At 44.4% G+C, this 14669-nt stretch overlaps 1 protein-coding gene across 10 annotated transcripts in view; it reads left to right on the top strand.

The window, feature by feature from the left end:
* The window catches only part of SECISBP2 (SECIS binding protein 2), a 47364-nt gene that overhangs the window by 10817 nt on the left and 21878 nt on the right, over window positions 1-14669 (top strand). For 4 of the 10 annotated variants that reach the window (XM_072841430.1, XM_072841467.1, XM_072841421.1 and 1 more), the window contains exons 7-10: window positions 489-691; window positions 3226-3348; window positions 4527-4616; window positions 5881-6013. In XM_072841430.1, coding sequence (XP_072697531.1) covers window positions 489-691; window positions 3226-3348; window positions 4527-4616; window positions 5881-6013 — 549 coding nt within the window. The remainder of the gene's footprint in view (window positions 1-488; window positions 692-3225; window positions 3349-4526; window positions 4617-5880; window positions 6014-14669) is intronic. The other 6 variants (XM_072841471.1, XM_072841463.1, XM_072841452.1 and 3 more) reach the window with 3 other exon arrangements.

Below are 14669 nucleotides of genomic sequence, written 5' to 3'. Positions count from 1 at the left end.
CCTGACTAGCCTCCTCTCCTGGGGGGATGCCCCAGCTGTCCATGGGGTGCATGGGTTCTGTTCTGTCTGTGGACTTAGGCAGTAGTGCTGTCGTACTGAGACCTGAGCCTAAAGAGAGAGAGAGATCACCTTTTCCTGGGAAGCTGAAGTCAGTGATCCTTGACTTAGTGTCAGTGCTACATAGCAAGGTTAGTGGGGCTAGCGTGTGATCTTTGTCCTTTTAATTTTAGCTGTAGTGTGTCTACCCACCTGCACACCCAAGTTAAAAAATTGCTTTCTAGGGAAATCACACAGCCTGTAAGTTAATTCAGCAAGTGTGTTCCAAGAAGAGAGCTTAGCAAATGCTGTCATTTCCAAGAATGTTCAGAACACCAGTCTAAATTTAATCATGCTCTGAGTAATGATCTCACGTAATACGTGTTTTGAATTTCTAAGTATTTTTATTTTAATGTTGAGATTGTTCAACAACTTTGGTTATCTTTGAGCAGAGTTATCTTGGACACCAATGGGTTATGTTGTTCGGCAGACATTATCTACAGAACGGTCAGCAGCCCCTAAAAACGTTACCTCCATGATAAACCTAAAGATGGTTGCTTCATCAGCAGACCCTAAAAGTGTTAGTATATCACCTCCTGAAGTTTTATCTTCGGATCTTTCCTACAAAGAGAGACATGTCCACCCAGCTAAAAAGGTAGGTGTCACGTTTGCATTATGTTGATCTTCTGTGCGACTGGATAGTCTTTATTTTTCTCAGATCTCACAAAGTGTTTCATTCTGTGTTTTAGTTGCTCATTTGAATCAGTTGCATTTTTGTACCTTGAGAAAAATAGAACCTCGGTTCGGGAACACAGCTGGTAGCTTTTAGAGCAAGGGAGATATCTGTCGATTTTATATCTGTGGTCTTCAAACACCTGTGAACCATTTTGAAGTCTGTAAAGGAGAGACACTGGTAGAAGTTCACGCCCTGGTATATAAAGTCCTACCTTTTTTCCCCTAGCCTTTTCATCTTTTACCTACTAGTCACAATAGCAAGACGTTGAACTCCATCTCGTGTGATCATCTGGTGTATGTTACTGACTCAGTTCATTGTAGTGTGTAAGGTAGCATCTCAGGGTCCATTTTTCCTTTTCAAGTCAAATAATTTTAAGCTGTCATTTTTATTGGTCCCTGGATTTATTTCTGTAAGAGCCTTTTTTACTGGTCTAGATTTATTTCTTGATTTTCACTGTGTATGGATACTTTTTTTCAGGTTGAAATGTGGCCATGTTTGTTAGTGCAATGATACCCTGTCTTTTTAAGTATGAGGATAGTTTCTGTCACCCAGAGTGTCATAGACCATCCCCCATAAAGGGGAGCTATGTTGGGGTCTGCTGAGGGAGGGAAAGTGTGCTGCCAACAGTTTCGGTGAGCTCAGACCTGTGTGCCTGTCCTCACGGCTCTGTGAATGATGTGAAGGACGCTAGAGGCTCAGGTGAGACCCACTCCGAGCTCACATGGAGCCGCCAGCTGTGGCCATGTGGGTGCAGGTGTGGGGCAGGTCTCTGGCTGGGGCTGCCCCACAGCCGCCATCTTGCTGTCTGACCACAGTTCCTGATGCGCATTCTTAGAGTTATTATTAACAATTTTGTTTTATTTTCCCAGAACCTTTAAAAAATTTTTTTTTTAAGATTTTATTTATTTGAGAGAGAGGAAGCGTACATGCACAAGCAGGGGGGAGAGGCAGGGAGAAGGAGAAGCAGACTTCCCATTGAGCAGGGAGCCTGATGTGGGGCTCGATCCCAGGACCGAGAGATCATGACAGATCATGACAACAGAAGGCAGGTGCTTAACTGACTGAGCCACCCAGGTGCCCCTAACATTGTTTTTTAGTTATAAAAAGTGTAAGAAAAGTTGATTTTAGAAAAGTTCTAAGGTAGGGATCCCTGGGTGGTGCAGCGGTTTGGCGCCTGCCTTTGGCCCAGGGCGCGATCCTGGAGACCCGGGATCGAATCCCACGTCGGGCTCCCGGTGCATGGAGCCTGCTTCTCCCTCTGCCTGTGTCTCTGCCTCTCTCTCTCTCTGTGTGTCTCTCATGAATAAATAAATAAAATCTTAAAAAAAAAAAAAAAGAAAAGTTCTAAGGTAAAGACAAGAAAATTTAGATTGCCTGGCATCTTAGAATCCAGAGGATATGCTGCCTGTCATATGTAATGGGAGTGATAAAACATCATGATGGTTTCTCCCTCTGAAACTTCGTGTTGTGAGTTTTTATCACCAAAATAGCAAATGAATGTAATACCACAGAGATCTTATGAACAAGGTCATCTTCCTTTTGTTGCCCACCCTTCGGGAAAGGCTGTGGTAACAACCAGGTGTATGTCCTACCTTGGGCTCCACAGAACGTCAACAAACAGATTTCTCTTGTTTTTTAAGTTTTTTTTTTCTTTGAAACAAAAATGAGACCCTTCTACACATCATCCCTTCAGAGTTGCCTTTTTCACTTAATAAGTTCTCACGGACAGATCTTGTAGGTCAACAGGTAAACACTGTTTTCAGGAGCCCCTGGAGGGTGAGTTCCTGCCTCAGGTAGGGCAGGGCCCGGGCCCACCTGAAAAGGCCCTGCTTTCCTCACGCCTCCATTCTGAGAGAGGAGCGTGGTGCACTCAGGGAGGGATCAGTGCTTTGGAGGGGAGCGGTGAGGAGGGACAGGCTCAAGAGATGGGACGGCTCTTGACCTGGAATGAGGGTGCGGTCCCAGCCTAGCCTGAGTGTGGGCGGATGTACAGAGGCCCTGAGGTTACTGTGCTGCAGGAGGGTGCAAGCAGCAGGGTCACTTCAGTAGGTGTGCGACGGGCCCACACATTTGGCCCACCTGAAGTCTCTACAGGGGATTCAGATATGTGATCAGGTTTAGGGACTACCAGGCCATTATGCTAGAAATGGCACACCCGGGTTTATGAAAAGACTTAAAGGTGGTATGAGAGATGTCAGAATTATCTCTTCTGGCTCAAGTAGGTTATATCCAAATCTACCAGTTTCAAAATAATTGGATAGGACAGTTTTTTCACCAGATTTCTTTTCCTTGAGAAGTACTCTACTGAATGCTGGCTCATTGGAAAACAGAGATGAGGAGCCAGACTCTGAACAAAGTTGCCATGTGGTCAGTTTTCTCTGATTCACAAAGTAAACATCCCATTCAATGTCTAAAAAGCCCATGATTTTTGCTGTGTTTTTTGTTCCATCTAGTCCAAAGCGTCACAGGGTGGCGATCCCGAACAGAATGAAGCCTCAAGAAAGCATAAGAAAAAGAAAGAAAAGTCTAAATCAAAATATGAAGTCTTGACAGTTCAGGAGCCACCAAGGATTGAAGTACATTTACGTTTATTACTCACCTTTTACGACACAGTGAATGGGTCTGTCCTAGTAGAAATTCAGGTTCATTTGGGCTTCCCAAATGAAAATCTCCAGCATTTCCTTGATAGGCTTTGCCCAGTGCTAAAGACAATAGCCGTCCCCTGTTCTCTTCACTTTGGTGGCCCAGCGTGGTGGCTGAGTTGTCGTGGGCACTGGGCGGGTGGGTGCGTGAGGAGTGGAGAGGCAGGAGTCCCTTGTGCAGATCGAGTGGGGCACCTGCCACGGCTCCTACTCCTTAACTATCTTGTTCCCCTGTTTCTTCTTCGCTTTGGCATGCTGGCTTTTGCAGGGTCTCCTTTTCTATCCAGAAATGGTAATATAATGTGCGTCACTCTAGAGGGAAATTAGAATGCCAGAGCTCCATTGTGGGCCCTGGCCAAGAGAATTCCACAGACTTGCAAAACCACCCTGTAAACTTTCCCTGTGGCACTATAAGAAAGGCCCTGTCCTGCGAGGACTTGCCTTGGGTTCAGACTGAGTACCAGACTCAGCAGCCCGGCTCTGGGGGCTCAGCACTGCTGCCTGCCACCCAGGTTGGGGCCAAACCCGAGACTTGACCATGTATCTGGGGGCTCTCGGGACATCTTCTTGAGGACACTAGGGGGTGTATTTGAAGACCTATCACCCTGCCAGAGCCTTATGGCTTGGGCCAACACATAATTCATAGAGTTCTCTTCCCGTAGCCCACATACTCTGAGTCACCTCAGATGCTCACAGAAGGATGTTCTTAAATGACTTCAGTGTCACTGTTAGAGGCCTGTTGCCCTATTTTCTATTTTATTTCTATTTTCCAGCCTGGAAGCAGCACACGAGACAGAGTACTTCCATCTCCTGAGTCTAGACAGTTTCTCTAATGAAAATGCAGTTGAAGGCTGGGTGCTTGAACACTCTTGTGCCTGGGGTGGGGGCTCAGGCACCCACGTCCTTGGGGCCCCTGCCTGCTGCTCTCCAGGGCAGCGGGATTAGATTTTAAATCTGTTGGTAAGAGTGAAACAGTTAGGGGCTGTTGAGATCCCCTTGAGAGCACTGTGGGAGCTTGTCATAGATGCAGAACAGGAGCAGGGAAAAGCTTGCACGTGGGCACATTGATTCTCGTGATCCGCAATGAGCTAAAGGGTGTGTGGTTTACTTAGGATGCCGAGGAGTTCCCCAATCTGGCAGTTGCGTCTGAAAGAAGAGACAGAGTAGCATCTCCGAAATTTCAATCCAAACAGCAGCCACAGGTAATTTTTAGATTGACCTTGTCCTTGATTTAGGCTTAACTTTTCTCGCTCAACTAAACTCTTGACAAAAACTACTTTCCAGACTTTTTTATGCACCAAGAGAGCTGGTTTAGTTTTGATCCCTTACTTCGTTGGAGAATCATACCCAGTGTATTGAAATAAAATTGCTCTAAGCCCAAACATTCTGTCACCTTCACAAGAAGACTTGGTAGCTGCCGCTGCTGCATCAGAAAGGATGGCAGCACGTGCTACCTGGGGATCTTAGAGGACTTCCTTTGTGAGGCAGCAGTGTCTGAACAAACTGGGGAGAGCCATCAGAGTTCACTCTAAGCGGTCAATACAAGGTGAAGAGAGGACTCCCCTTGAGCCCCAGCTCTGTGGTAGGTTCAGGGATGAACTCGTGACTCGTCACCCAGATGGAGAACTTGCACACTTGGCCCCATTCCTCAGCTCATCTCTAGCATCTTCATTGTCATTTGGCCTTCCGAAGTGGGGTCATTATTTTTATGTTGGTGAGAAGTTCTAAACCCTTGTGCACCTTAGTTTGAATTCCCATGGTACAGTTTGGACCTTTTGCATGCCTGTCTGTGGAGGACCCTGTAACCTACTAGTGTGGCACTCTGTGCTCACACTTTAATGTGGGCCCTCAGCCAGGCAGCAGAGCAGGAGTCAATGTGCCAGAGCACATGCGTGCAGTGGCTTGCCTGCACAGCCTTTCACACAGCCTCAGAACCCAGGTCACAGTTATTTCAGAAATAGCAGTTGTTTCAATATATCACACTTCATGCCTAAATTTAATACCTGCTTGTGTGTATTTTGGACTTGTGTAAATTCTTGGTTGTATCTCCATGATTTCATGGCATTCGATTGGCTCCCCTAGGCAGTCAGAGGTTGAGTGGTACTGGTGAGGCAAAACACCAACAGTTAGCCCCACACACAAACTGCTGTTGCCAGAGACTTCCCATGAGTCTTGATTTGGTACCTGTAGGTGTATGCTCTTATTCACAATGTGGTGTAGCCAGGGATGGAGCTCATCTGATACAAACCCAGGGTTATGGGAGAAGGAGGAAACAACCATGCCAGTCATATTGAGAGATAATATGGGATTATCTAGGGCTTCCTTTAATTAATTTTTAGAAGATTTTTACAGTCACTATGAATAGTTTTTATTTTTTATATCATTATATCTTTTTGTTATAGAAAGAAAAACACAGTTTGTGAAAAACATTATCCTAAGGAAACTTCTGATTTTTTAATTCTATAGAATAATTTTAAAAATAGTGGAAAGAAGAGCCAACTTCCGGTACAGTTGGATTTAGGGGGAATGCTAGCAGCCCTGGAAAAGAAGCAGCACTCCCAGAGCTCGAAGCCGTCCTCCAAACCTGTGGTGTTCTCAGGTAAGAGTCTGTCCATCTCAGATAAATGGCTAGAGGTCTTTCAGGTAGACTGCTCTGTGACTGTCTGATCTTTTTTTTTTTTTTTTTTTTTTTTTTTTTTTTTTTGACTGTCTGATCTTTAATCAAAAGTGTGTGTATATAGTCAGAACAGCATGGTCCTAAGATGAAGAGAAAGATACTAAATGGAATGGCTTGGGAGTCCAGAAGTAAACCCATGTATCTATGGCCAGTGGATTTTTGACCAGAATGTGTTCATTAAAAGAATAAGAAACAGTTTTGAAAAATGGTGCTGGGACAACTGGATTTTTCCACACGCCAGAGAAAGCTGGGCTCCTGCCTCACACCATATGCAATAGTTAAAATGGAGTGATGACCTAAATATAAGAACTAAGCTCATAAAACCCTAAGAAGAAAACAAAGGTGGGGCTCCTGGGTGGCTCAGTTGGTTAAGCACCCGATTCTTGGTTTCAGCTCAGGTTGTGACCTCAGGTTGGGCTCTGCACTCAGCAGGGAGTCTGCTTGAGATTCTCTCTCTCCCTCTTTCAAAAAAAAAAAAAAAAGCAAGGGTAAATTTCATGACTTATGATTAAGCAGTGAATTTTTAGCTGGGACACCAAAAGCACAGGCCACAAAAGAAAAAACAGTTAAATAGGATTTCATCAAAAACAAGAACCTTACGTGTACCAGCTGACATTGTCAAGAAAACAGAAAAGTAATTTACTTACAGAAAGTGAGAAAATGTTTGTAAATCACATGTCTGATAAGGATTTGGTGTCCAAAGATCTGTGAACTCCTCCTACAACTCGATAATAAATACCCACTAAAAAATCGGCAAAGGACTTGACATGGCTCTACACGGAGATGCACAGGTGGCCAGTAACACATAAAAAGATGCTCAGCAGCATTAGTCATCAGACGAATGTGAGCCAGTGCTGCACTGAGATAGTTCTTTGTTCCTGCTGTGGTAGCCGTGGTGGGAAGACACGGGAAATAGCAGGTGTTGGTGAGGATTTGGAGGAAGTGGAGACCCCTGGGAAATGGGGAAGCATGAGACTACTTGGGGAAGCAGTCTGGCAGCTCCTCAGAATGCTAGATGGAGTGTTGCCATGTTGCCCAGCAATGCCACTGCCTGTGTACGCCCAGAGGAGTTGAAAATGAAGACCCAGACGCTTGCAAGGCAGTGTTCACAGCAGCATTATTCCAAGCGGCGAAAAGTGGAAACACCCCCACTTGCTTATCAGCCCAAATGGCTAAACAGTCCAGCCCGACCGCCGACTGCCACTTGGCCTTAAAAGAAAGGAAGTTCTGCCAGAGTGGATAAACATGAAAGCGTTCTGCTAATGGAGTAAGCCAGCACAAAAGGGCACGTGCTACATGAGAGATCTAGATTAGACAGTCACAGGAAGTAGATTAGAGGGTACCTGGGGTGGAGGGTATGGGACTTTTTGGTGGGGACAGACTTTCAGTTTGGGGCATGGAAAACTTTGGGGACTAGGTGGTAGTGAGGGTTGCACAACACAGTGAGTGTGATTGGTGTTCCTGGGTTGTGTACTATGGAATAGTTAACATGCTAAGTGTTGATGAATTACTTACGTAGGATGACTTTAGGAAATGGCAGTTAAGTGTTGCACACTCATGTGCTCACGGGCCTAAAATATTTACTCTCTGGCCCTTTAAGGAAAAGCTGGCTGACCCTGACCTAACCACCTATCAATGTTTTATTTTATTTTTTGCTGCCTTTCAAAGTTGCAGACCTTGGTTGCTATCACCTCTAATAAAGGTTGCAGGCATATCACTGACTAGAGCTCATGGTTCTTTTTGTCTTCGGAGGTGAAGCATGCATTAGTGAAATGCACAGATCTTAGGTAAGCCCTTTGCAAGGTCACCCAAGCCCCCGTCAGCACCCTTGGAAGCTCCCTGCACCCCACCCAGCAAGTCCCTACGTGTCCCCAGGCAGCCACCTGCGGATTCTTTGTCTGCCAGACTTCCTTTTTCCTGCTAGAGCTTTGTAGAAATGGGATCTTATAATATATGCTCCTTTGATTAAGGCTTTCTTCACTCATCAAGCGGGTTTTGAGATTTACTCCTGTTGTACAGAGTTCCTTTTTGGCTTTTTTTGGATGTGAAATTCAAGTAACATAAAACCCATTTAAAGGCGTACAGTTCAGTGGCATGGAGTTCGTCCCCAGTGTTGTGTGGCCTTGTTCTCTCTGGTTCCACACTTTCACCCTGGCAAAAGGAGACCCCTGCCCGCTGAGCTCCCCGTTTCCCCAGCTCCCAGCAACCCCCAGTGTGCATTTTCTCTTTGGCTTTGCCTGTTCTGATGCATTACATAAATGGAATGGTGCAGTTTGTGACCTTTTGTGTTGGTCTGTTTTCCCTTGGCAGAGCGTCTTTGATGTTCATCCATGTTCTTGCATCAGCATCTGGCTAGTTTTTATGTCTGAATCCTGTTCCATCGCCACAGTTTGTTTCCCCATTTGCCCACTGATGGGCATTTAAATTGTCTCCACCTTTTAGCTCTTGTGAGTAGTACTTTTATGACTATTCAGGTAGCAGTATTTGAGTATCTGTTTTTGATTCACTTGGGAGTGGAGCTGCTGGGCCACGTGGTAGGGATATATTTAGTTTATAAATTGCCGTACTGCTTGTGTGCTGTTTTACACTCGTCAGTAATGTGTGCAAGCTCTAGTGCTTCTGCATGCTCACCAATATGATGATCATGGTGATCTTAATTGTAGCCTTTCTAGGGGGGATCGGGGTGGAGTTGGCATATTTTTGAAGCTAAAAATTCGAAATGCTGTTTCTCGTGTGGATTGTTTTTGTACGGGTTGCTGAATGGTATGTGGTGAGCAGTTTCTAAATACCATTCTCATGGCTATAGCAGAAGGAAGTTTATGTGGCAGTTCCTTAGTGGCGTTTATTACCAGCTCAGCATACAACCTTAAAATTCTGAACATAGCTAATTTAGCTGAAGCACAGTGGTTGAGGCAGTGGTAGACAGGGTGTCCCTCAGCCCACTGTTCCTCCCTCACGCTGCATCCCCAGGGCCACCTGCAGCTGCACAATTGGGAGTGCACAGAAAGCACAGGCCCTGGACATGTCTCAGACTTTGGGCAGGTGCAGTGAAGTCACTGGGGTGGAGTTGGGCTTGGGGAAGAGGTGTTTTTAACTAGCTCACAGTAGGATTTTTTATTTCGTCCTTGTTTTGTACTTTGCATTATGGAAAATAATCAAAAGTAGAGAGAGTGCAGTGAACCCTACCATTTGCCTGTTACCTAGCTCCAGCAGTTATCAACATTGTGCCACTCTTGTTGTGTCTGTGACTTCACATTTTATATTTCTGGAGTGCCTTAAAGCAAGTGGTAGGTGTTCCATCGTTTCCCTGTATGTGCCCTGTTGGCATGTCTGATGGTGGTGGTGTGCTTCACTGGACCACCCCCCCGCCGGCCTCTCACAGCATTTATGCTTGTTTCTCACTAGTGTCTGGTGTCCAGTCTGTGTTTACATTTCCTTAGTTGTCTCGGTGATGTTGGTAATTTTATCCATGTCAGTTTCCATGGTTGGGTATGTGGCAAGTCTGAGTGACTGTACCAGAGCTTGGGACCCCTGTCCCCTGGGTGACTCTTCCCTGATGAGTGTTGCTTTCCTCAGCTCATTTGGGAAAGGCCTGCAGGGCTCTCTGATTGTGTGTGGTTCTCAGACCAGTCCAGGTGCTTAGTAGGAGCTGGTAATTTATGGGTCACCTGTGGGCAGTCAGCTTTTCCTTGGCAGTTGGCTTTGGGCTCGTTCTGTTTTTTTTGATGAGGTGGTGAGTCAGGTGTGGCCACAAGAAGGGGTGGAAGAGAGGCTCAAGAAAACAGTTTATTGTAGTCCCAGGTCCTACAGACAGGAGGCACAGCCACCTGCACAAGCACCGGGGTAGACAGCAGGCAGAGGTCAGAAGCGAGGGGAGGGCGTTAGGCCAGAGCCTTTGTTGGGGTTTCTGTGGGCAGGGAAGGGCGGACTGTTTAGCACTGGCCAGTTTGATTCCTTTCAGTGAGCTCTGAGCTAGAGGTAACTAGTGGCCTGGCCCCTGGCCCTGGGATGACTAAAGGATCCTGCCTCCAGGGTGCAGGGGCCAGATGGAGGAGGTCTGGCTCTGGGTGGGTTAGCTTGCATATCGAAGTTGCTTTGCAGCCTGGAGCCTTTGGTCTCTCTAAGAATTGGCTATCTCTGGAGGGCACTCTTTTTTAACTGGAAGCCTTTAAGATGTGAAAACATCGTAATACACAGCAAATGCACAAACACAATGCAGGGCTTACTCCTAGGTCACAGCAGAAGTTATCTTAGCCTGTTGTTTTCCGGAGCAGAAATTCAAGTAACCTACATCACACTCAGAAATCTGGAAGATGTGCAGCCGGCCCTCCTCTGGCGCAGAATGTAGTTCCCTGGGGAGGCTGCAGGGGGTGTGTGTAAGCTGTTGACTGAGCTCTCCAGATCCTTACTTCACTCACAAGGCAGAGGAAACCAGCCTGAGAGGCACTGTGTGGGGCTTTTCCCACTGGGTTCAAGTTGGATCTATTTGATGGAATTGTGTGTGAAATAGTTTAGCAAAGAATGGGAGACCCCAGTGAGATCAGGATTTCTTTTTTTAAAGAAGCCACTTATATTTTGGTTTGTAAAACTCATAGAGGTGAAGGAGTAATAGAAACTTTAGGGCAGCCCTGGTGGCTCAGCAGTTTGGCGCTGCCTTTGGCCTGGGGTGTGGTCCTGGGGACCCGGGATCCAGTCCCGCGTTGGGCTCCCTGCCTGGAGCCTGCTTCTCCCTTTGCCTGTGTCTCTGCCTCTCTCTCTCTCTCTCTCTCTGTGTGTGTGTGTGTGTGTCTCTCATGAGTGAATAAATAAAATCTTTAAAAAAAAAAAACAAAAAAAACAACTTTACAATTGGCAAGTCAGGAACCAAGAAGGTAATTGTATAATCACGTATGACTAAAAAATACATAGTACAGATGGTCAGATCATTCTAAGATATTTTTAAAAGGCAAATTTTATATTTTCCGATTCAAGTCACATAGTTTCGGGTTGAATTTTGAGGCTGAGATTTTGATAATATTGAAATGATATTTTGGCCAGAATCTGAAGAATGCCCACATCCAGATGTGCCCATCACCTTCCCTTTTGACATTACAACTGGAACCCTCTTTGCCAGGAAAAGTGAAAACCAGTTAAGAGGAATTTGGGGTTTCTCTTTCTTTGTAGCTGAGCCAGTGTGAGGTGACCCCTGTGCCGTGCTTTCAGTCCAGCACACAACCTCACTCAGGGCTTTTGGCTTGAGTCTTTCCTGGATTCCAGATCAGGTCTCCCTGTCGGCTACCAGGGCAATGAGGATATACCTGCTTTTACCAGCAGCAATGGCAGGAGGAGCCCTGGCTACTTAGCAGACGACGCCTTGGAACCCGAGGTGTGTTTCTTTGAGACTACTGCAGTCACGTTTTTCTTTTTTATCCAGCCTGATGGCCTCTGCCTGTTGACTGGGGTGTTTTGTTGACTAGGGTGTTTCCTTTGTTCACATTTAATGTAATTGTTACTGTGGTTGGATTTATGTTCAGTGTTTTGCTGGGTTTTTTATTCTCTCCTGTCATCTTTGTTCCTCTTCAACTGTTGTCTTTTATGTTAAGTAAATAATTTTTATTATTTACAGAGATGGCAGGGGCAGAGGGCGAGGGAGAGAGAATCTTTTTTTTTTTTTTTTAATTATTTTATTTATTCATGAGAGACACAGAGAGACAGAGAGAGGCAGAGACACAGGCAGAAGGGGAAGCAGGCTCCATGCAGGGACCCTGACATGGGACTCGATCCTGGGTCTCCAGGGTCACACCCTGGGCTGCAGGCAGCGCCAAACCACTGTGCCACCGGGGCTGCCCGGAAAGAGAGAATCTTAAGCAGGCTCCACACCTGGTGCTCGATCCCAGGACCTGAGCTGAAATCAAGTCTACTCTTAACTAACTCTTAACTTGACTAACTCTTAACTTGACTCTTAACTTGAGCCACCCAGGTGCCCCAAGTAAATATTTTTAGACTACCATTTTGATACCTTCATTTGTTTTTTCTTTAAAAATGATTTTCCTGAAAACTAGGAAAGTAAGTGGTTGCTCCTGAATGAGGACAGTGATTGCTCTAGGAATTACAGTATACATCTGAGTTTCTGCACTGGAGAAACTTTACTCCAGTACAACTCTTCTCTCCCTCTCTCTGTGTTTGGGCTGTTGTTTCACCTATATAAGTTAAAACAATACAGTGTTGGCAGGATTGCTTTGTGCAGCCACGTCTTTTGAAGAAACCTAAGACAAGGAATGAGAAATGTATGTTTATCAGCTTCCTGTTCACAATTTTTAGTGTTCTGTGTTTGTCTCTTTGGAGTCTGTTACTGTCCAGGGGGCTCCTCCTTTAGCATTTCCTCTTGTATCATACAGGAGTTCTGCTAAGCAGCAAATTCTCTCATGCTTTGTTTGTCGGGGAATGTCATTATTTTGCATTTAGTTTTGGAAAGATGGTTTTGCTGGATATAGAATTCCTGCGTGGCAGTTTTTCTCCCCTAGTGCAGGTGTACGTTGGAGATACTGTGGGTTTGGTTCCAGACCATTGCAATAAAGTGAATATTGCAGTAAAGGAAGTCAGATTAATTTTTGGTTTCCCAGTGCATGTAAAAGTTATGTTTACACTGAACTGTAATCTATTAAGTGCAGCAGTGTTATGTCTAAAATAAAACAATGTATATACTTTAATTAAAAAATATTTCTAAAAAATGCCAACCCTCATCTGAGCTTTCAGGAGCTATAATCTTTTTGCTAGTGGAGGGCCTCATCTGATGTTTAAGGCTGCTGACCATCAGGGTGATAGTGGCTGTGGCCATTTCTGAAAATAAGACAGTGAAGTTTGCTGCATGGATTGACTCTTCCTTTCGTGAATGATTTCTTCGTAGCATGTAATGCTGTTTGGTAGCATTTTACCCACAGTAGGACTTCTTTCAAAACTTGAGTCCCTCCTCTCAAACCCTGCCATTGCTTTACAACTACATTCACGTGACAGTTTAAATCCTTCATTGTCATTTCAACAGTCTTCACGGCATCTTCACCAGGAGTAGATCTCATCTCGAGAACCCACTTTCTTTGCTCTTCTTTAAGAAGCAACCCCTCATCTGTTTAAGTTTTATCCTGAGATTGGGGGCAGTTCAGTCTATCTTCAGACTATACTTCTGATCCTGGTTCTCTTGCTGTTCCTATATCTGCAGTGACTTCCTCCAGGAAAGTCCTGAACCCCTTCAAGCCATCCATGAGAGCTGGAATCAACTTCTTCCAAACCCTTATGAATGTTAATATTTTGGCTTGTTCCAGATGGCGAATCCTTTTCAGGATGTTTTCAGTTCACTCTGCCTAGACCCATCGGAGCAATCAGCATCTATGGCCACGATAGGCCTATGAAATGTAATTCTTAAATAATAAGATTCAAAAGTCAAAATCACTCCTTGATCTATGGGCTACAAAATAAATTTTTTGTTACCAGGCATGAAAACAATCTTGATAGTTAGTTAATCTCATCAGAGCTCTTGGATGGGTGACTAATTGCACTGTCAATGAACAGTTATATTTTGAAAAGAATCTCTATAGCTGAGCAATAGGTGCCCCCCCCCCCCCCCCCGCCCCCGCCCCATGGGCTTAAAATAGTCAGTGAACCATGTTGTAAACAGCTGTGCTGTCTCCAGGCTTTAATGTCCCCATTTAAAGATCACAGGCAAAACAGATTTAGCATAATTCTTTTTTTCTCTCAATTTCAGTATACTTAGCATCCAGTGTTACATTAGTTTCGAGGGTACATTATAGTTATTCAACAATTCTATACATTACATAGTGCACATCACGATACATATATTCTTAAGCCACTTCACCCATTTCATCCAGTCCCCTACCCACCACTCCTCTGGTATCCATCATTTTGTTCTGTATAATTAAGAGTTTGTTTTTCTTGTTTTTTTACTTTCTTTAAATTTCACATGAGTGAAATCGTGTTGTTTTTCTTGACTTATTTATTATTATGCTCTCTAGATCTATCCTGTTGTTGCAAATGGCAAGATTTCCTTTTTTTTCTTTTTATAGTTTAGTAATGCTCCATAATATATATGTATCACTTCTTTATTCATCTCTCAGTGGACATTTGGGTTGTTTCTGTAATTTGGCTGTTGTAAATACTGTTGCAGTAAATATAGTAGTACATCTATCTTTTTGAATTAGTGTTTTTGTATTCTTTCATTAAATATCCAGTAGTGGAATTACTAGATCATAGGGTAATTCTATTTTTAATTTTCTGAGGAATCTCCATACTGTTTTCCAGAGTGACTATACTACTTCGCATTCCCACCAACAGTGCATGAGCTTTCCTTTTTCTCTACATCCTTGTGAACAGTTGTTTCTTGTGGTTTTGATTGTAGCCATTCTGACAGGTGTGAGGTAATAGCTCATTGTTTTGATTTGCATCTCCCTGATGATCAGTGATATGGAGCGTCTTTTCAAGTGTCTGTTGGCCATCTGGATGTCTTTTTTGGAGAAATGTCTGTTCATGTCTTCTGTCCATTTTAATTGGATTATTTGTTTTTTTGGTGTAGCAGTTCTTTATATAT

This window comes from Canis lupus, chromosome 1 (genome assembly GCF_048164855.1).
Source record: "Canis lupus baileyi chromosome 1, mCanLup2.hap1, whole genome shotgun sequence".
Lineage (NCBI taxonomy): Eukaryota > Metazoa > Chordata > Mammalia > Carnivora > Canidae > Canis > Canis lupus.
The sequence above is the reverse complement of the archived record's forward strand: the minus strand, read 5'-3'. Positions and strand labels throughout refer to the sequence as shown.